This window comes from Callorhinchus milii, unplaced genomic scaffold (assembly GCF_018977255.1).
Source record: "Callorhinchus milii isolate IMCB2004 unplaced genomic scaffold, IMCB_Cmil_1.0 Scaffold16, whole genome shotgun sequence".
In the NCBI taxonomy this organism is placed as follows: domain Eukaryota; kingdom Metazoa; phylum Chordata; class Chondrichthyes; order Chimaeriformes; family Callorhinchidae; genus Callorhinchus; species Callorhinchus milii.
Genome location: NW_024704757.1, coordinates 9,279,724 through 9,301,864, shown reverse-complemented (window position 1 = coordinate 9,301,864; position 22,141 = coordinate 9,279,724). Strand labels below are relative to the sequence as shown.

The 22,141-nt window shown below is 41.0% G+C and overlaps 1 protein-coding gene across 4 annotated transcripts in view; it reads left to right on the top strand.

Annotated features, from left to right (window-relative positions):
• The window catches only part of eef2k (eukaryotic elongation factor 2 kinase), a 33,011-nt gene that overhangs the window by 8,753 nt on the left and 2,117 nt on the right, over window positions 1-22,141 (top strand). For 2 of the 4 annotated variants that reach the window (XM_042340976.1, XM_007893588.2), the window contains exons 2-19: window positions 4,581-4,869; window positions 7,178-7,225; window positions 11,463-11,563; window positions 12,459-12,519; window positions 12,808-12,845; window positions 14,449-14,620; window positions 14,920-15,069; window positions 15,874-16,006; window positions 16,449-16,576; window positions 17,404-17,611; window positions 18,570-18,628; window positions 19,291-19,365; window positions 19,702-19,755; window positions 19,885-19,950; window positions 20,379-20,519; window positions 21,118-21,306; window positions 21,460-21,584; window positions 21,778-21,956. In XM_042340976.1, the coding sequence (XP_042196910.1) occupies window positions 4,636-4,869; window positions 7,178-7,225; window positions 11,463-11,563; window positions 12,459-12,519; window positions 12,808-12,845; window positions 14,449-14,620; window positions 14,920-15,069; window positions 15,874-16,006; window positions 16,449-16,576; window positions 17,404-17,611; window positions 18,570-18,628; window positions 19,291-19,365; window positions 19,702-19,755; window positions 19,885-19,950; window positions 20,379-20,519; window positions 21,118-21,306; window positions 21,460-21,584; window positions 21,778-21,956 (2,161 nt within the window). In that variant the 5' untranslated portion in view covers window positions 4,581-4,635. The remainder of the gene's footprint in view (window positions 1-4,580; window positions 4,870-7,177; window positions 7,226-11,462; window positions 11,564-12,458; window positions 12,520-12,807; window positions 12,846-14,448; window positions 14,621-14,919; window positions 15,070-15,873; window positions 16,007-16,448; window positions 16,577-17,403; window positions 17,612-18,569; window positions 18,629-19,290; window positions 19,366-19,701; window positions 19,756-19,884; window positions 19,951-20,378; window positions 20,520-21,117; window positions 21,307-21,459; window positions 21,585-21,777; window positions 21,957-22,141) is intronic. The other 2 variants (XM_007893590.2, XM_007893591.2) reach the window with 2 other exon arrangements.

The window sequence follows — 22,141 nt, the reverse complement described above, 5'->3', positions numbered from 1 at the left end:
AATAGCAGATTGATTTTGATTTAGCTAAACGTAAGGTAGTGCAAGTTGAGGAAAAAGAAGCTACAAAGAAGACGTGATGGCGCTATATAAAATGCAAGGATTATTTTTATTTACTGTACACAGTATCAGAAGCGGTGAAGGAAAAGGATCAGGGTGTAAATATTGATCTTTAAGTGAAGGTTTCCATTCAAGGTCAGGCTGTTTTTACAAAGTTATTAAGTACTTTATTTTTGGACAGCTGGGAGACTGACACATGTGGAAAACAGTCACCATGCTTAAAAGTTTCCAGATCACATTTTGGCAACATTTATTGACAAGTCATAAAATCATAGGATTTTATCACACAGAAGGGGGCAATTTGCATTTTGTGTTTCTCTGAAATTGAAAGATGTTATTCTAACCTCATATGGATGACTGAAGAAGCCATATTTGGAATAGTGTATGCAGATTTGGGTACTCTGTCTTCACCATATTAAGGTGTTCGAGAAAAACGAGGCTTTAGAGCCTTGATTTGTGAGGACAGCTTTAAGGAGCGGTATTTTATTGGAAAGAACAAACTTGCATTTTCAGTGCAGTTTAGCAAGTCTAAATTGCCTTTTGAGTGTTTCAAGTAATTACTGTCATGTGGGCATATTATTTTTGTAGGCAACCATTTGCGCCAATGAGGTCTTGCAAATAGCTCTGAAATGGAAGAAAAATAAAATAAATGGGCAGGGGAGGGAAGAGGACTATGTTCTCGATCACTGTAACATTGATTTCATCTCAAAGCAGTGAATAGGACAGCAACAAAATGCTGTATTGATGAACTTCTGTCCCAAAGAACAGGCAGCACATGTCTCAGGTTAAGATAAGAATGGGATCTTATCTTAATCCATAAACTGAACGCAGCTTTGATTATCAAATGGATTCAAGAACAGACTTGATAAACTTCAAGTGAGCAATAATTGCAGGAAATTCCCCTTCGCCCTTATTTTAGATGCATTGTGTGAACTCACACCGCAAATAGTTAATAACATTTCAGTTAACTTAAATCAAAAAGGAATTTAACCAGATAACTGATTAAGAAACAGCGTTGAAAAATAAATTGTATTTTTGTGGTGCTTTTTCACGTCAAAGCATCTCAAAGCTGTCATGAGGTGAATGACTCATTTGTGTGGAGGGCCCACTGCTCAGGACATCCAGAGTACAGAAAAACAAGATGAGAATGTGGTTTGCATTGCTTTTGGTTCATTAGAATTTCCTTCATTAGCTTTGACCAGAGTGGCCTCCATGTGATGAATCCTCTTTTAAATGAATTCTCTGGCTATATACTATGAGTGGAACCACTAAGTCTTGAGCATCGCTCCTTGTGTAGCCGCTGCTGGGTCCTCATAGATGGAGATACTGGGAGTGATTGCACCATCTGGGATCGATGGACATCAGTGTGAGTTCGTCTCAGTTGACCAGACCTGACCTGAAAGGGAAGTGAAAATGCTACAGTAACTGATTCCCATTTGTATAGAGAAGTGGACTGACTTCTCTTTACAGATGGGGGAAGGGAAGAAACATGAACTCATTTCAAAGTCCGTCTACCAATGCATAGTATCATTACAGAATTATAAAGTGAGTGGATCTGTATTTTTCCTTGCAAGCCATAAATCTGTGCGTTGTAAACATGCTGACGGGCTAACATTGCCGGAGGGGTGTTGGCGCTGTTCAGTTTGCTCACACTCCTTTGCGTAGCTTGCCAAGTTTCAACAGAGGAGAGCTCCAAAATATTTTGGACAGGATAGGGAAGAGGGAAAATACTTGCAAGCATAAGAGATAAACACATTTCTCTGAGAGGTTGGTGTGTGTGCTGCTTTTAGCCGCTTTAGCTGAAGGTATCACAGAGGAGCCCGGGGTGAAGGAGAGAGGGGAGTCACCGAGGAGCCCATTTTCCATCTGTCATTCACACCTGCAGATAACGAATAGCCAATACTACTCCCGGTACAGGAGCCCCATAGCGAAGTGGTTAGCACCTTCGCTTTGCAAGCGAGAGGACCCACATTCGATTTCTGGGCAGGACGAAACCTTAGGCGTATGTCCTTACTCCACACACCTCTGTTTATCTAAAATTTGGTCACTTAATCCACGGCTGTTTTTGGAACACTGCTCTGTGCAATTGGTTGCCACGTTTCGCCCACAAAATACACAGTCCATTCATTTCATCAACTCCATGCAAGGATTATTATTATTACATTGCCTCAGATCAGCTCAATACACACTGACTAATCCTCAAATGGGGACCTTCCTGGTCCATATGGTTTGACCAGATAAAGACTTCTTTTTTAAAAAAACATAATCAACTTGTATCAAGCTGACAATACACTGCTCTGAAGCTGATTTTTGTTTTTGTGTAACATTACTCAAAAACAATAGCCCTTTGAGTCATCTTCCTGACATGAAACGTGCTGCACAAATGTAAAGTTATTGTTACAAAGTGTTTCCAGGACTATTTAAAAACATTTTTTGACAAGAGGAAGATGTGTTTTATTGTTAAATATTTTCACATCAGAAATTCCTTCACCCTTTCTGCAGGCAATGACCCAGTTTTAATTGCCTTCTCTAGGAATCTACTGCTGCGTGAAACATTGATTTTCTGATCCAAAATATTTGTTTAGGAAAGAGCTTATGCAACAGTCTGGCAGTTAGACATGGATATACAGAACCATATGCACATAAGTGTTTAATTTAGTTATTGCTTTGTGTGACCTGTAATATTTTTGCTCATTTTTGCCATTTTTGTGGATATTTTGTGGAGTCCTGTAGGTCAGTGCTAAGACCACTCGCCTAGCAAGCGAGAGACTTCGGTTTGATTCCCGGCAGGGCAAAACCTTGGGCAAGTTTCCTTACTCCACATGCCTGATAGTAATCCCTCAAGAAAAAAATAATAAAAATTGGTCACTTCAAACCACGACTGTTTGTGGAACACTGCTGTGCGCAATTGGTTGTCGGGTTTCGCCCACAAATATACAGTCAATTCACTGTGAAGCGCTTTGAGACATCTAGAAGACGTGAAAAGCGCTATATTAAATGCAAGGATTATTATTATTATATTAAAGATCCCATGGCACGAATTGAAAAGAGTTTTGCCCAGTGTCCTAGACCAACAATCCTCCAAATTAAGTCTGTCACACGATGGCTGTTGTATGCAAAGTGGCAGCGACCATTTTGCACATAAAAACAATTGATGATCGTTTCTTGTGACCGAGCATCAGAAATGGTGCTATGAATGCAAGTTCTTTCTTGCAGTCACAAGAGTGTTTGTATAGTAGCAAAGCGTAAATGCCAAGCGGCCCACCTACCTGAGCCGCGAGCCATTGCTGACTCTTCTGTGACTTCACCTTTGAATCTCTCAGCCTGGACTCACTCTGACTATAAGATTGTTCCTCTCTCCCCATGATGATCGACCCCCACCCCACATTCCCCTCCGCATCGGCCTACAAAATCCCTCTCCCAACAAAACACTCACCATCCAAAACACATTGTCGACGATAAACAAGCATCGATATTCTTGCCCTCACTGAAATCTGGATCACTCCAGGCGACACCTTCCCCCTGACAGAGGCCACACCACCCGGCTACACCTTCCATCATACCCCTCGACATAACCGCCATGGTGGCGGAGTGGCTCTCATCTCCTGGTCCCCACTCGGCCTATCCCCTTACTCCTCTGGAATCTTCCCCTCTTTGTTGTTGTTGTAAATAAGTGTTCCGATGCTTGGTGTGAGCTAGTACAGTATAGAATAAGAAATGCCCTTTGCCCTTACTTTTACAGTACCATGGGATCATAAATATAGTGTTACTTCATACTCGTTCCCTTTGATTTTCCTGAGGAGGCAGTTGTTGCTCCAGCTCAGTTGCTTCAGTTGGCAGCTCCAGATCAGACTGCGATCAGTTTCGTCACACCATTCTCGCTGAACGGGTCTGATGCAAAGTGATTTAAATGGTCAAATAAACCCTCTGCCCCCAAGAAATAATTCGGGTAGCATTGCTGACAACACATTAGTCTCCTCTCTGGTTACCTTCATGGCAGATCCCCTTTTGAACTCTTGTAAATTAAAAAAAAAATAATCCTTGCATTTGATATAGCGCTTTGCACATCTGCTAAACGTCTCAAAGCACTTCACGGAATACACTGTAAAGTGAATTGACTGTATATTTGTGGGCAAAACGCAGCAGCCAAATGCACATTGTGGTGTCTCACAATCCAGTCATGGATTGATTGACCAAATCATTTTTTTTAAAAAGAGCCATAAGTACAGTCACTCCTTGTTCTCCATGCAACACAGGCAGCAGTTAAAATGTAATGGAGCAGGACAATGTGCTGTGCCCCTCCATTGTCTGCAATGGGCGGTTTGAAAAAAATGTACAACACTGTTCCCTTCTCAGCATCACTTTGATTTTAACCAGCTGACTTGGCCCCTCCAGCACTTAACTGCCAGCTCTTTCCCTCATTCAGTAGCAGGTTTCCCCATCCTCATCTCCCACGCTCGTCTAAAATTACCTCCACCTAACCAGTACTGGGCTTTGTTAATAATCCTGTATGCTCTTTCCAGGTGAACCTCATTTCCAAGGCAAAGCCCTCTGATTGAGAGCATCTGCTGCTAAAGAATGGCCGAGGACGAATTGATCTTCAATATTGAAGGGGTTGGATTGAGCGAGACCAAGCGGGGCTTCGAAAACGATAGTGATGATGAGGAGCAGTACCTCATCTGCCCTATTACAGATTACGATGTCAGCAAAAACAAGCCGAGTGAGGGCAGAAAAATATGCAACCGGAATTTTATGAAGAATGACCTCTACGGATCATCCAGCTCCCCGGGAAAGCATTCCTTTAGTTTTAAGGTAAGCCATTTGTTTCCGCTGTGTGGAAATATACGCTGTTTATTTTTCGGTCTCTTGCCTGCACTAACATTGACCGCATTTGTAGCAATAACCGTGATAAGTAAAGAAAACATTGATCTGTGAGAATGCCGAGGTCAAAGAGCACACCCTTTGAAAAGCCCGATATCCAGGGTTGAGATTTGTAAAAATCGGTACTGCTATTTACTTAGATGTGTTTACATCTGAACCCTGCCACAGGTCAGCCTGCAAGTAACTTGGTTAGCCTCGGTTGTGACGGTTGGTGTGAGATTTGCCTTAATTCAGTTTAATGGCACCTTTGCAATTGTTCCAAAACAGTCCAATGACTTCTGAAAATCTTAGGGTGCTTTGTCTCATGATGGTTGCTAATATTTGGGGAATTGGGACAATGCAAAATTCAGAATAGGGAATGATTTGGCTATCCCGATTTGCTCCTAAATATTCACCAGATCTAACATCTCTACACTGATATGGCAAATCCCTTAACATTCTTTGAAATTTATGATAATAATCCTTGCATTTGCTGTAGTGTCTTTCACGTCAGGAGCACATCTCAAAGTGCTACAAAGGATTTACTATAAAGTGTGGTCACTATTTTTTTCAGTAGGTGAACCTCTGTGTAGATAGAAGTTATATTTATACATCATATGCCAAAAGTGTCATCCCAAGGATTGTGAAACCTTACATGGTGTTCTCCATTCCAGAGTTAGACTTGTAAACAAAGATCAGCTTGCCAAATGTACCACTGGACTGCCAAGAAATATTTGAAAGGACTGCTGGCCATAAACTAATCATGATTTGACACGTTGGGCAAAGGTCCTGTTAACCCTTTTATTATAAAAACAAAAGGAATCCGTTAGCATATTGGTTATAGCACTCATCTCACAAGCGAGAGGGCCTGAGTTTGATTTACGGACAGGACGCAAGTTTCCTTACTCCACATTTTTCAGTTTACCTAGCAGTAAGTAGGAACCCGGTTGTTAGTCGATTGACGGATCCCTTCAAAATAAATAAATGAATAATAACAATAATAATTTGGTAACTCAATCCACGACTGTTTGTGGGACACTGCTGTGCACAATTGACTGCCGAGTTTCACCCACAAAATACAGTCAATTCACTTTGCAGTATATTCTGTGAGACGCTTTGAGACGGCTCAAAGAAGTAATATGGTACAAAGTACCAGCATCTGTCTTGTATGATATATTTGATTACCAACTGTAAGGGTTCATTTATTTTCATGACCCTGCGGTGAAGTAAGGACTGACACAAATGTTGTACAAATCAAGGTTTATTAATTCAGATTATAATGGTTTTAAGTAACTAAAAGAATACATCCAATTATGCTTACGTCTCCACGTATACTGTAGTTCACAATGATTTAAGTTGACCAAATGCTGCGGGAGAGATAGAGGAGCAATGTCCAATTTAATGTCCCATTTGAATCCAAGTATAAGTCTTAAAAAAGGTAGCCAAGTAATGTTGTACGGTTTCCAGTTCGATATCACCCAAAAGTATCCAGGTGTTATTGGACGTTTAGTAATGTTTAAATCGTAGTCTTGATCCTCCTTCTTTAGAAGCTGGAATATGGTTCACGACTTCAAGTTCCATTTTCTTCCTTCTCTTTCAAATCGATCTCCGTTTATACTGTTGATTAGGTAATCTTTCACCTGTTGTCTTTTGCAAAATGGTTCCTTTGTAAACACAAATGCAACACAGCTCTCTCCAGCTACAGACCATACCTGATCAGCAATGGAAACAGTTTGTTGTTTATAAGCAGTCTTTTGTTTCTCCTCCTTGAGCAAGGATCTTCTTCGAAGCTAGTCATAACTGACTCCCCTCATATGAGATTGATCATATGTCTCAAATATATAAACATCGCAAATATAATTTGAGATATTATTTAACACATTAATTACAGAAATCCTCCACAACAAAGACAAGTGCTGTAATTTGACCACTCGGTATTAAATCGATGGAGAGAAACTTAATCCTTTGACAGTGAAACATTTCAGTGTCAGTTTGCAGTGTGTCTGAAATTGAATTTGTGCAGCTGATTTATTTTTAAACTGGAGTAATCTTTCTACTCTGGGCAACAGGGACCAAAAATATAGATGATGAAAGTCAAATATTGTAATTCTAGAATTAAGTAAGACACCAGGTGTTTTTGACAGAGTGGAATGTAATCCTGTACTGCTGAGACGATGCATTTGTTCAAGAAGACTTTCCCATTTTCCCACTGTATGATTACTACAAACTCTCATTTAATTATCTTTCATATATTCTTCAGACTCTCCAGACACCTGCTAACTGTGGCTCATTAACTGACCAAGGTCGGGTAGGTCCTATATATGAAATTACTCTTGCCATGTAATCTGAAACTAAACCATCCTTCCCTTGTTTATTCCTATTGTTTATTCATATCCTCATCTCAGGCAGTGACTGTATCGCCCTCGCAGCTCACAGAGCCTTGTTGGCATTTTGTATAACCCTCAACTCTCCTTCAAACGTTTAATCTGACCAGAACTGCTATCCAACTCCACAACATTACTGCTACTACTTCATCCCTTCAAACCTTGGGCAAGTTTCCTTACTCCACACGCCTAATAATAATCCCTCCAAAAAACCAAAAACAATAATTAAATTGGTCATTTTCAATCTACGACTGTTTGTGGGACATTGCTGTGCGCAATTGGCCGCCGCGTTCGCCCACAAATATACAGTCAATTCACTTTACAGTGTGTTCTGTGAAGCGCTTTGGGACGTCCTCCTGACGTGAAAAGCGCTATATCAAATGCAAGGATTATTATTATTATTATTATTATTATTATCCAAGTTTAGCCCAAACGCTCATCCACACCTTTGGCACTTACAGGCTCAACTTTTGAAATTCCCTACTGTCTAACCTCCCGAGCTCTACCCTGCTCAAACTCTTTTCTATCTTCGCTTGACTTCACTAACATCCTATCCCCCAGCGGATAAACTTTAACATCCTTCCTCTCGCTTTGAAATGTGTCATCCTATCTCTGCAAATTCCTGTGGCCTCTCCCCACTCCCAGTCATTCCCAATGTTCCACTGCCTGCTTCATCTGCTGTGATCCACCATTGTCGGAGACTTCAGTCACTTTGCCCCGTCCCTCTGGAGCTCTTTCCTGAAATCCTTCCTCCTTACCTTCCCCTCTCTGCTTTCAAATCTCACTTAAGGATCGACCCCTTTAGGTGAGATTTGAAAGCAGCCTCCTCTCCCCTCCACCCTCTCAGCTCCCTTGTGACGCAAGTCCCATTAAGACTTTTTTAAGGGCTTTAAGGCGTTCTCGATTGATTCACTGGAAATGATTTTATCTTTTTTTAAAATTCCATGAAGTGAAGAAGCAGGATTTTGAGGCAGCTATTGCACAACGTATGTACAGTCACTTGACACTGGTATTTGAGATGAGCCGGGCAAGATACACACAAGACATGTTCTACCTTGCTTAAATCTATCCTTAGTATCTTGTGCTTGCCTTGCAGAAAAGTCAAAGGTCGCAAGAGGAGTTGACTGGAATAGATTTGTAAACAACCTGAAGAAGGGTTGAACGTAAAGAATGATGCCAATAGTTCAGAGTCTACCGCAGTTTAAATTACAGCAGGAAAGAGCTACAACAAATCCTTCTTATTTAGAAAAAGAGCGTTGGAAAGTGAAAGTGGAAAGGGCGAAACCTCAGGCAAATTTATTTACTCCATACGCCTCTGTTTACCTTGCAGTAAGTAGGAACCTGGTTGTTAGTCGACTAACGGATCACTTTTTTGGGGGGGGGGGGGGGGCAGGGTAATAATCCATGGCCACTCAATCCATGACTGTTTATGGGACACTGCTGTCCCCAATTGGCTGCCACGTTTTGCCCACAAAACCTACTGTCAATTCAGTTTATAATATATTCTGTGAAGTGGTTTGAGGCATTTCAATGACATGATAAGACGCTATACCAAAGGCAATGTTTATTGAATTATTATTATTTTCTGGTTTCTGAGAAGGCCTGCGGTTCAACTGACTGAGACAGGCTTGATCTGTAGAGGTGACCACAGCGCTGAGAGCCAAAGCCCCAATGGGTACGGTAGTCTTTGCTGGACAAATACTGTGGTTACTTTTTATTCAAAAGTTTCTGTCTTTGGAACATCAGAACAGGAGAGGGTATTCATTCCATCAAGCCTGTTCTGCCAGTTTTATCAGATTTGGGGCTGAAGGCTGTTTGCTTAGTGGTACACTGATAAAAACCTAATTTATTTATCAGTACAGCTGTGGAGTTATTCTGATATGGTAGGGATAATGGTGGAAATTCAAGGCCTGGAGTTTACGCCAACTCCAGAAGTTATTTGGCCCATCACGTGTGCTGGCACTAGCTTCCACAGCAAGATCGAATCCCGTACCCTTTAATATTATCTTTTCATCAAGTATGGATCCAATTGCCTTTTTGAATGCTGTTGCTGGAACAAAGTAAATAAAATATGATGTGGCAAATAGGATAAGCACAAGGGATATCAGGATGCATTGTAAAAAAAAACATCTGACTTAAATTATGATGCATATTACTCACAATGCAAGCTATCTGGCCCAATAACACTGAACTGTGATCTCTTATATTGCTCTACTACAGATTGTGGTAGGGTTGTCATATGTCTTGGTATTTACCTACAGAATTAGCAGGTCTACATTGAAGGATTAAACTGGGGCAGTATTGGGAATTGGCTAATAGCATGTGATTCTGACAATGCAGAGATGCAGTGCTCTGGTGTGGTCATCTTCTATTTAGTGTTTTTGCCTGTAGTGGGGCCATATGTTTCCCTTCACATTTTCCAGTGCACAGGACATTGCATACTCATGGCATAACCAGGCCGTTCATCTCCTTAACAGTCAGAAAAGTCTCGGAATCACATGAAGACAACCAGTGATGGAATCTTTAGTCTCTGAATCGTTTTCTATCTTTTAGATGCTGACTGGTGGCAAATTCCCACCATTTTTAATTTTTTCTTGTATTTTCCTGACTTCCTAACATTTTCAGCTTGTATTTCTAATCTTCTTTTAGGGGACGGTTTAATTTCTTCCACTGTTCTCCAATGATCTATGTTGACTGGTATTTTTCTTTACAGATAAGTTTCAGACAACACTAGTGTAATTCTGTTCAGCACTTTTGCACAAATATAATGGGAAATCCCATTAGAGGTCAATAACACCAAAGGTGCTGTGTTTAATGCTGATCAGAAATTTTACTTTCATGATTTTAACTGCACAATTCCAGTGTTTTCCCAAATAAACCTGCTTACACTCACTGTTTAGCTCATACATGAATAATGTCCACTCCTGTAGATGAGTTACCTCCTCTCCATTGTGTGTGCAAAGGGAGGTGACAGCTTCAGGAGAGAAGGGGTGTGGAGAAAAACTGAATAGAAAAAACAATGACTTCACAGTGCATTTTCATATGAGTGACTTAATTTGATAGAGCTAAATATGATCCAGTATCTCATTGTTTATAGACTATTTCAAATCTGTTTAGTCACTACAGCATTAATCATTTTTGGAATGGCAATATCTCAAGTCATTATCTCCAAATCTGGTTATTGACCAGCTGGTTAGTATACATTGCAAAGTTAATTAGTTTTAGAGAATAAACACATTAATAATATTGCAGTGTGTCAGTCAAGTACAGAATGCATTTCAACAGCATTTGTACATTGGGTCTAAACTCCACATGAGAACATGCAGACCCAGACGGAATTGATAACTATCTGTTTATGGCGAGCAAACGTTTAATTTATTGCAGTGTATTTTGCAAACCAAATGAAATGTCAGGCTGCACGTACAGAAAGAGCTTTGCAGCTGGTTTTAGCTGACTAGTTTGTTGTTGCTGTGTACTTTTTGCTTGGTATTTGGATGTGAATGTTGCGCCAAGCTTAGATATTTACCTGAATGTTCAGCGCATGAACATGATGCAGCAAAAACCTACTGAACTCAACGGATTTCAGCCCCTGCCGCTTGCTGGAGGCAGAGTCTGACCTCTAATTCATTTTTCAAGTCTATGTTTGAACATGTGTTTTTTTTAAATCGTGGATTAGTCAAGGTATTAAGGAGCTTAATGTTGTTAAAACAACAATGAACACTTTCTTTTCCTTTTAATATAAACTTAGGGTCAAATCTACATAATCTATGTACACTGGTCACATCGCAGCAGACCGAGAACAAGAAATAAACAGGCCAAAGGCAATTAAAGGGGAAGTTAAAAAACATTTATTTATACAGAAGGCTGTTGGAATGTGGAATTCTCTGCCAATCCATTGTTGAAGCAGAGTTCATCAATTATTTTAAGAGGGTAGATACTTAAAGAAAACGCAACATATGGCTATGGAGAATAAGCAGGGCTAGTAAACACAGACTTGATGGACTGATTGGCTCATTTCTGTGCTGTATCCTTCTACGCTAAATGCCCATAGTAGCTCATTCAGGATATTTTAGAGTCTCGAATAATCGTTGCGTAATTAAACCCATCACTGACTCCATCACTTTGATAAGGAGAGTGAGCCTTTTGCTCTTTTTCTTACAGGATGCTTGGAAACATGCAATTGAAAAAGCGAAACAAATGCCTGATCCTTGGGCAAAGTTCCATCTGGAGGAAATCGAGGCTGAGCCTGCGACTCGTCACAGGTCTGTTCCTCAGCAGTTTCAATCCACATGTCTATGTTGTCCTACATAATAAGCCTCTATTGTGTTAACTGGAATGGACACGTTCCATCTGAAGAGGGGGGTTAGAACCCATAGCTTTACTTTATCCATAGAGATGATTTACTTTGAACACATAGGATTACCCTTTTAGTTGTTCCATTGAATTTGGATTGTTGTATTGGATTTACCCGGTTCTACAGGAATGCCCTTGCCTCTTGCTTCAAAAAATGAGGAAATGGCATTGAAACTCAGCTTGGTCAACATCCCATTGCTGCACAGGTTGTGAACAAGTCGAGAGGCATGAAGAGGAGCTCCCCCCCCCCCCCGCCCCGCATTATTAACCTTGGCGCTCAGGGATCCAGTGCCCAGATAATAACACGTTTGAATTGAGTTGGTGGGTCTCATAGACATAACAGCACAAAGTGTTCCGCATCTTTTATTGAATTTGGTTTCCTTCCAGCCCAGTCAAATCGGTAAGCCTATCGTTGCTGGCACATCACTGGAATCTGTCTGAAAGAGCTCTCTTGTTTTCCTGGGTACAGTTTGTGACTTGTGCTTTAATTGGATTACAAATCAACACTTTTCTGAATCACAGCTAAATGTTTTGTGCTGACTTTTCCCTAACTTTCAAGGGAGATTTGTATAAATAAGCTCCTGAAAGGAAAGAGTCCTGTCAGAGATTCCAAGGCTTATCCGCTTTAAAACCTGCCTCCTGTGGAATGGTACTAATAACCTTATCACCTCTGCCCCAACGTCCTGTATCAAGCAAGATACATAATTGTACGTTGGACTCCAAAGTGCAAAAGAAACACAATGAAGAAAAACTATTCAGAACCAAAACAATCTCACCTTCCCTTGTCTGTGTTTGGGTTACCAGGTACAATGCCATTTCAGGAAAATGGGTGGAAGATAACGTCTTTGTCAAAATGGCAAATCAGGTAAATTAATGATTGCTGTAAGTGTTTGTTCCCTCCCCATTTCAGTTTAAGAGTCATTAGCACAACTTTGTAAAATTACATTTTGGGGTCCCCAAGCCTGGTTTTAGACGGGAAAGGATTACCCTCCCTAAACAAGGGGCATTGAGGTCAATTGTAATGTCCTCTTTGACTGTGCCTACTGTCATCTCCCCTCCCGGACTCAGCATCAAGCTCCACCACTGTTTAGCGTTCCGAGATGCTACCCACACCAACATATGAAATAATACTGTCTCTTCTTTATATCTGTAGCCCTTTGGCCGTGGCGCAATGAGGGAATGTTATCGAACGTAAGTTTTATTTAGTTGCTTCTGTATATATTAAAATATTTTTGGGACCATTTCTTACCCCCTTTTTCTAAAAAGACTACCTGTGGCCAGTCTTTAGTACTTCACCATAAGTGCCTTTCAGGTGTGAGATTAGACAGTGAGTGTCGGCAGACTATTTGACTGTACAAGTTATTGCACACCACCCTGACCTACATCACCCAACATACAAGTTGGACTGTCCATTGAGCCCCTATTGGACTGTGGCAAGTATTGCACTCAAGTCTGATCCTATTCACACAGGCTGGCGTCATTCGATCAGAAGTAGGAACACTGGCTGTGTTTTTCCCTCCCAAACCCAGGGGCACTGATGTCAATTGTAGTGCCCCAAATATTGCTACAGTTGAGACTCATCACAGACTTGTGGTATTTGAACCTAGAGCATCCAGTCTATATGATCCAGTGATGCCTTTATCCACAAGGGTATTGCAGACAGTATGTTTGGGGAAAAAAGAGGGAGATTAAACCTGTGTAAGGACCATAACCAAATGCTGTCATTTCTTTGTGATGTGAGTTGTTCTACCCAATAGTTACAGTTTTATTTGTGCTGATTTTGTTGTAAGTGTTTTGCAATGTGGCCAGAGCGAAGATTTATTTCCTATCTGGCAGTCTGTCTGCAATGACTGCCCTGTGAGCAGATGGGATGAACTCTCCCTGAAACACTGAACCTTTGCAGTACTAGGAGAGGACATTTCAGCTAAATTAGGGCCTTTCTAAAAATGACTTTTTATTTTTAGCCGACTGCTAGTGACGCATAACTACACGTTTCCCACACACAGCGAATGTTGAGCGTGTGCGGTACAATGACTCCTCCGAGAACAGTTTCTGAGAACGCTAAAACTGTTTCAGAGTGTTTGCTCCGTACTTTACTGTATTTGCTTGTCTGGAAACTGAGATACTTTCAAATCATTTTTAACAGACGGTTGTGTACAGAGTCTCTCAATGCTGCTTTGCTTGTGTAACCATGAAAATTGCAGGAAGGAGAAAGATATTGTGCATTTTCACTTCACGCAAACACAACATAAAATGCATGCTCAGCACAAAACACACATACACAACAACAACAGCTTGTATTCATACAGCGCCCTTCATGTAGGGTAATGTCTCAGAGCGCTACACAGGGCGTACCACATACAAATCACAAAGAATCACACAAAACACACAACTCTTACATTATACATGTATATGCACAAAACACCACTTATAATAAACACACAACACAATACAAACACACAGCACAACAAAACACAAGCACATGAAACAAAACACCAGTGATGACAAGAAGTGATGCAGCAGTGGTTTGTGCTCTGATTTACTATCTAACATCTTTCACGTAACTACAAAGTAAGACTCTTCACTTCAAATCTGTGCTATTACTGATTATCACTGAATTGGCGTCAGCCGCGTTTGAAAATTTCTTTTTGGTTCAGATATTGATTTTTATTTAAACAAGAGAGCACATTAACCTTATGAATTCAAACCACCACAGAGGGATTGCTGACGAGTTCAGCACTTCTTGTACTAAAGATGCAGCTTTTTATTTACTTTATATTTTTTATCTTAACAGGAAAAAACCTTCCAACTTTACCCGCCATCAGCACTGGAAATCTGCCTCTAATTACGTTGCAAAGCGTTACATTGAGGCTGTGGAACGGGATGTGTATTTTGAAGACGTGCGACTTCAGATGGAAGCAAAGCTTTGGGGGGAAGAGTACAACAGGCACAAGCCACCAAAACAGGTAACAGCATACTAGGGTTTATTAGCGCCGAGTGTAACCTGTTGCCAGCCACATAATAGATTCCCATTGCCGCCAATTATCATGCAAATGTCAAATGAAGCAATTGAGTCAAACAGCTGCTCCCCTCCTCTCCACTTCTTTAACTTCTGGCGGGAGGACAGTCTCACAGGTATTGAAATTCCTTGTTCCTTGTCACATTGCCATATGGGAACCTCGTTGGTCTTTTTAAAAATATTTTAAGGAAAATGATTGCTGTCGCTGCCTTTTTTGCTTAACTGTTTGTTTGTTTTGAATGGCAGGTTGACATCATGCAGATGTGTATTCTGGAGATGAGAGACCGACCAGGAAAGCCTCTTTATCACTTGGAGCATTACATAGAGGGGAAATACATCAAATACAACTCAAATTCAGGCTTCGTAAGAGATGAAAACTTCCGCTTAACCCCGCAGGTGAGACATCACCCACAGCCCAGACCGTTGGCCAATTGTCAGCAAGGAGCAGAATCGTGGCACAGATAACCAGTTGGGTTATATCTGATACTGGTGATGAGGACGGTAGCTATCCTGACTTGGTCCCAGCTAAATAAGAGAAGTAGAGATCTATTATACGAAGGCTGTGTATTGAATGGCATTTGTAAATGCATGTATATTTTATACCCTATATGTAAAGCATAACTAAAAATGAACTGCATATTGTGTGCCATGTGTGTTATGCACTATATGTAAACCGTATGTTAATGCATGTTTGCAGAGGGAATTACTGGTGCCCTTCATTGTATAATTAACAAACAAATATTTGAATTATTTGTTAATACATAACAAAGTGCATTTGTAATTCCCACTGTAAATTTATGTTTATACAGTTTACATATGTTGGTGTATAAGACACATGCTTGATTATGATTATCACAACTCACATAATACACTTGGACAAGATCCTGGTCAGCAGGAGTAGATTGTTCTGAGTTTGTGGCCAAGGCAGGAGATAGTTAGTACACTTGGACCTACTGCTCTATTAATGCCATCCATATGTCATTTGTATCTGACAGTGACAGCATATCGTTTCTGTCTGGAGCTGGTGTACGTGGAATTTAGACTTTCTGTTTTGTCTCATCAATCGTTAATTCTGATCCTATGTTTTCGTGTGCAGGTGTTAACAGGATGGTGTTTTGTTTCTCCCTAAGTGTAAATATTCAGAAAATATCCGATCCCATGAACTGCACCTCATCCTGTCCTTTACTATATACTTTACAGGCATTTAGTCACTTCACCTTTGAACGCTCTGCACATCAGCTGATTGTTGTTGACATCCAAGGTGTGGGAGACTTGTACACAGACCCCCAAATCCACACATTCAGTGGCACTGACTTTGGAGATGGCAACCTGGGTAATGTCCATTTCTGATGAATAAAGATATATTGAAGGGGTGGGACTGGAAATATCTAGCAAGCGGGTGGGACTAGATATTTCCAGTGGGGGAGCTTGCTCTAGGTCAGATACAAAAGACTATATAGCCTTTCTGTAAACATTATTTGATTATAACTGGCCAGTCCTGAACAATAGGCACTGAACAGCCGTTTCCTTTATTATGCTTCTGCTGCCCTAGACTCACTGGTTAGATGGCTTCCTGTGCTAAATCATTAGGTCGCCATTGACATCACGTCCTGCACATGGGTGTAACGTGCAGGATGTCAGTGGCAACAGTTTTGTCATGCTGCATTTTAACATGAAGTCTTATGGACTCAGACCACTGTGTTACAAAAGGGTTGCCCTGAACTTCCATTGAGGCTTATCAAAAGTCGATGCTGATCCTACGTTTTTGCCTGCAGGTGTTCGAGGAATGGCTCTGTTTTTTCATTCTCACGCCTGTAACACCATCTGTGAGAAGATGGGACTCATGCACTTTGATCTGGCCACAAAGGAAAAGTCAGCCCTAGAACACGCACAGAATCTGCTGGTCAGTGCCATCCGTACACAAGATGAGCCGTGCAGGAAAACTGTCTGTATTGTGTAATCAGGTGGCAGAGATTGTTTGGTTCTCCCATTGAGACATATTCCAAAAATGTGTTCAAGTGGATATTAAAGATCCCATGATCCTATTCGAAAACACAAGGAAGTTTCTCCTGGTCTTGGCCAGCAATCCCACAGATAAATTGATTGTTCATTCCATGTCTGGTGTGTGCATATTGGATGCTACATTTGCCTGCAAAATACACAGTCACTACAGCTGACAACAATTACTTGTGAAACATTTTGAGACACACAACGTTATCGACACCAAATAAGAAATAATACTAACATTACAGTCACTATACAAATTTGGTAATTTGTTGTAATAAGACTTTTGCCTACAGATATCCTCCACATTAAAATCTGTGAAATGCTTTGAGGCATAATAAGGCGGTTATATCAAATTCAAGGAATATTTTTATAAGCAATGGGCAACTTGGTCAATAAAGTGTGCCTCCAGACTTTCCTCTGCTCATTATATTGTATGAATGAAGGAGTCACTGAAAGAGATAAGGGGGGGGTTGAGAATGCACTCCATTGGAAGATAGATTGGTTTGCCACAAGTGACCATTGAGACTCAAACTATAATAATATTTAAAAGGCATTTGAAATGAAATAATATGAAAAGTTGTGGGGGTACAGCTGAGAATTTGAATTGCAATTTAGAACTGCAGTAGATTTTTAAGGCTCTTTAGGCAAATGGCCTTCTGTGCTGCAGTTTCTTTAACCCTGAACAATTTGCCTTTTAACAAAGCTTTTTCTCCTTTTGATCAGAAAACAGCAAAAACTGTTCTCCGTGGCACCGAGGAAGTGTGCGGCAGCTCCAGAGTGAGAACCACCTCCGGTTCCAGACCGCCCCTTCTGAAACGACTTTCCGAAACCTCTGCTGATGAATGCATGAGTGACAGCATATTTGACTCTCTGCCTTGCTCCCCATTATCTTTGAGCTTCAAGGAAGATTTCTTGGGGAAATCTCCAATGGGTAAATCCTTTCCTAAATTCAACTAGTAAATGGGGTTTATAATATACTGTGTGTAATTGTATGTATAATGCCTCAAGTATAAATGGCAAGACATCTCCTGGCCAACAATTCCCCCAGATAACCTGTTTTTCCTTGTTATGCTCAAACAGTTGTCCTGTTTGCTTCCAGACAATATCAATGCACTTCACAGCTTGTGCAGCACTTTGACATATCTTGACCACAAAAATGTTCTTTCTTTCCTGAGGGAATAAATGTAGGTGGTACAGGCCGTTGGTAGTTCTGCATCTCCATAAGGTGGAAATGTCTTCTATTTAGAGCTGAGTCTAAAACTGTTTTGGAACTAATGCTTTAGGTGTCAGCCTGGCTCAGATGCTATCACTGACACTTCTGAAGTAGAAGATTGTGTTGTCAAGCCCACTTTGAGACTGAATTCACAGTCTACGCTGAGATTCCAATACAGTGTTGGGAAGCACTGAATTGTTGAAGGTGAAAAGCATCTTCAGCTGAGATGTTAAACCGAAGCCTGTTTGACTTTTCAGGTGGACATTCGAGATCCCACGACATTATTCGTACAGAGAAGGAAATTTCTCCTGATGTCCTGGCCAACAATCCTCAAACAAAATTGGTCATTCACTGATTGCCATTTGTGGGACAATGCTGTGTACAAAATTGGCTACATCATCACTATATTTTACAGTAAAATCCTTTGTAGTGCTTTGGGACATCCTCCTGATGTGAAAAGCGCTATATCAAATTCAAGTATGATCATTCAGTAATGAAGAGGAACAAGGGATTTTCAAGGTTTTAGTATCCCCAAATCATACTGAGTTAGAAATAGTGTCCTATTCATTCAACACTCCTGCTGAGTGTTCCTAGCAACTTCTGTTTTTGTTTCCTATTCATTTTGTTAGGTTCATCTTTAAATGACCTGTATCGCTTTTTCTCCTTTTTCTGTCAGGATGGACGATGTTTAATCAATTTGATAATCTGGGAGATGATTCACCGAATGAGAGAAGGGTGAGATTTTCAGTTTTTTCATATTGTAATATTGAGGGCATTTTACATAGTTTAACACTGTAAAGTGAATTTGTTTTGTGTAACAATTATCACAATTTAATGAGTGTTCCCTCGAACTTGATGAAACTTTCTGAAACTGCGTTCTGTTAGAATCCCAATTTTTTAAAAATTGGATCTGACCTCCAGTGCAAAGCTCATGACCTAGACTTGATTTATATGGCAGTACATGTATTTATAGAGACGTAATGACCTGCACATGTGTGTTCCTCCAAAATAGCAGTCTAACTAAAACTTCCTTAAGTGGGAAATTACCAATGAAGGCACCAGTCATTCTTTTGCCATCTTCAGAGCCTCTGGCAGTGCTGAGATGTCAGTTTCTGGCCGTAGTACAGTTATTCCCCAAAACAACCAGAAAGATAGGTGTGGCTTTTAAGCAACTCTACCTGTGCAATCAGCTGTTTTGTGTTTCTACCACTGCTGCAGCCAAATCTGTGATAACTAGATGTGTCAGAGCTACTCAGGTCTATGGCAACCATTTAAAGGTAAATCTCACTCTTTAACAGTCACAGGACAGCTCACAAATATCACTAGTCTTTAGTCACGTCTCTCACTAGTGTTTAACATGTAGCTGTTTGTAAATCCACCTCATTTTCTGCCACCAGGCATCTGAAAATGGTTGTGACAGCGGATGCTCGAGTGAGAAGAGGAGTGAGTCAGAAGTGGACCATCTGGACAGGGTAATGAGCATCATCCACCATCATGTTCTCCTTCACTTGGTACCTTTAAACTGATGTTTCAAATTCAGGGCTTTAGACTGAGTCTCTTACTGAGATTAGCTGAGGAAATTCAATACTACGAAGGCCCAGTTAAAACAGCAGCTGTCGTGAACCCAGAAAGTAGCACCTTTTTCCATTGCTTTAGTATAAAATGTTACAGCTTCTTAAGAGAAGGGGTAAATTGTTCAAATAATTGTTTGCCAGAATTCACCATGATGCCTATAACCAAAGGTAATGTAATCGTCTGGTTTGTGTGCCAGTTTGTATAACAGTGTCTTAATTTTTATTTCTGTTTAGATGAATTTGCATAACAGAAGATCATTTGAGTCTGATGAGGACAGTATTCACCAGGTATGTGGATAATTGTTTTATTTCAAGTCCCATCTCTTTTGATGCTCAAAGGTTTTCCTCCTTCTACTGAGTTCAGCCTTCTGTTGCTTACCACATGCTCTCTTTCCTCACCCTTTTGTTCCCAATCAGAGTAAAGCGAGTCCAAGTGTGCACAAACCTTTAATCGACCACAGACAAAACCCTCAGACGCAGCTGGTGATCATGCATGGTTGCTTGTTCCTTGCATTTTTGCTTATGTGCATTGGTTGAAGTTTGCAGGCCCGGGTGAAAATAAGATGCAGAAATAATGCACTATAAGATCACATCTTTCTTCAAGCTCAGCATATGTCAGCCTGTTGATTGTGTGCTCTGATATTAACCAAAGCGCCTCTTCAGTTTGGATGTCATTTTAATGTCACTGATGCAGCAAACTGGTCCGAGCAGTTTTTAATTAGAATTTGACAGTGGACTTCCATTTGCATATATGAATCTTGCAATGATCAAAATCAAAAGCGAGGAATCGTTTCCTAAAATTGCCGAATGAACAAGCAAATGCTTTGCTTATTCTAGTGCCACTCAGTTGAGTTTGCATTTAGAGAAAAATTCTAAAACATGTATTTACACTGTGACTTTCTGCCATTTAGGATTTACTTTGTGAAGATAAATGGAATTACTATCATAGTTCCAGGGCTCACATGCACCGACCTTCATGTGTGGCCGTCGAGGTACAAAGACTTAATGCCATTAGCCAGGAGAAGAAGATAGGAAAGTCTATACTGGGCAAGGTAATTCTGAGGTGATGAGTATCTTACTAGCCTAAGGATTAAGTCACGGATCTGTACTGTTTGCCATAGTATCTCTTTAACATACGTTGCTAAATTATTCTGCAAATATATGTAGGAGCAATTCACATTGAAAAGACTCACAGTATCTCCAACATAGCTCTAGAATCCTCGGAGAGGCTGTCTATAGCCACTCAATGGATGATGCCAGAAATGCTGTGAAGAGCTTGTATGAGAGCTCGTTGAAGCATTTAGATGCATTGCCACTTCTCAGCCCCTTCCCAGTCCCAATGCGGGAAGTATTAATCAGACTTCCCACTTTCAATCATTTTGCTTCCAGCAGTACAGACAGATCACAACATAATCATAGCACCATAGATTGTTTACAGGCCATGAAGAGGCCATCTGGAGCAATGCCAGCTTCCCCATTAGAGCTATTGACTCTAATCCTATTCCCCTGCTTTTCCCCATGCCTTTTAATATTTTTTCTTGCACGTTTATCCATTCCCTTTTAAATGCCGAAATGGATCGGCTTCTTGTAGTAAGAGATGTGATGTTTTTAGATGACTGGGGAGCTGGTTGTAATTCACATTCCTTGCAGGTCCACCTGGCTATGGTACGTTATCACGAAGCCGGTCGCTTCTGCAACAAGGAGGAAGAGTGGGATCGCGAGTCTGGTCTCTTCCATCTCGAACACGCTGCCCTATGCGGGGAGCTGGAAGCAATCGTTGCCCTTGGTCTCACTTATCTTCAGTTACCTCATCACATCCTGCCCGACGTCACTGCAGAGGTATGTGTGGCTCTTCCCTTACAGACAACGTACATAGCGTTTTTCACATAAACGAACATCTGCAAGTCTTGCCTCCAAGTGATGGACACCGAGTAGGGAAATTACAGATGTTGATCGGCCTTTGGTGATAATTTTTTCTGCCTTTATCAACAGGATACAGAGAACAACAGGAAGAAAGGTTTTGACAGCTTAGTAATAGCGGCAGAAGCGGGAGATCGACCTTCCATGATTTTAGTCGCGAGGGCCTTTGATACTGGCTTGTATCTAGGGCCTGACAGGTGTGTATTCCATTCTCCCCTCCTCTCCTGAAGGCACTGACTCTCGCTGTGCTGTGGATATTTGAGGCCAGTCAGCCTCCAGCTGATTGTTAAATGGAAGCTGTTCACCGGTTCCAAGTTTGCTCTTTGTTCAACTCTGGGTTTTCCTATCTAACTTTAAAATTGTCTCCTTTCGCTTTTCTTGGCCGTGCAGGACCCAGGACTGGAAAGAAGCTCTGCATTGGTACAATGCTGCTCTGAACATGACGGATTACGACGAGGGCGGAGAATATGACGGGACAGGCGATGAACCAAAATATCATCTGCTTGCCCGAGAAGCAGAAATGTACATGATGGGAGGTTTTAGTGTGGAGCCAGACCCACAGAGATCTGGTAAGTTGAAGAAGCTTCTCGATTGGGGCAGGACTAGAGTTAGTCTCAATATCTCCCTGCATTAGGAAAGGAAAGTCAGCCAGGGCTGAAGCTCATGGCCACCAGTCACTCACCTCTGCTGGAAGGAATGTGAGTTAGAACAATGAGAATAGGTTCAAGGTTGGCTGCGGTGCACCCTTGTAGTC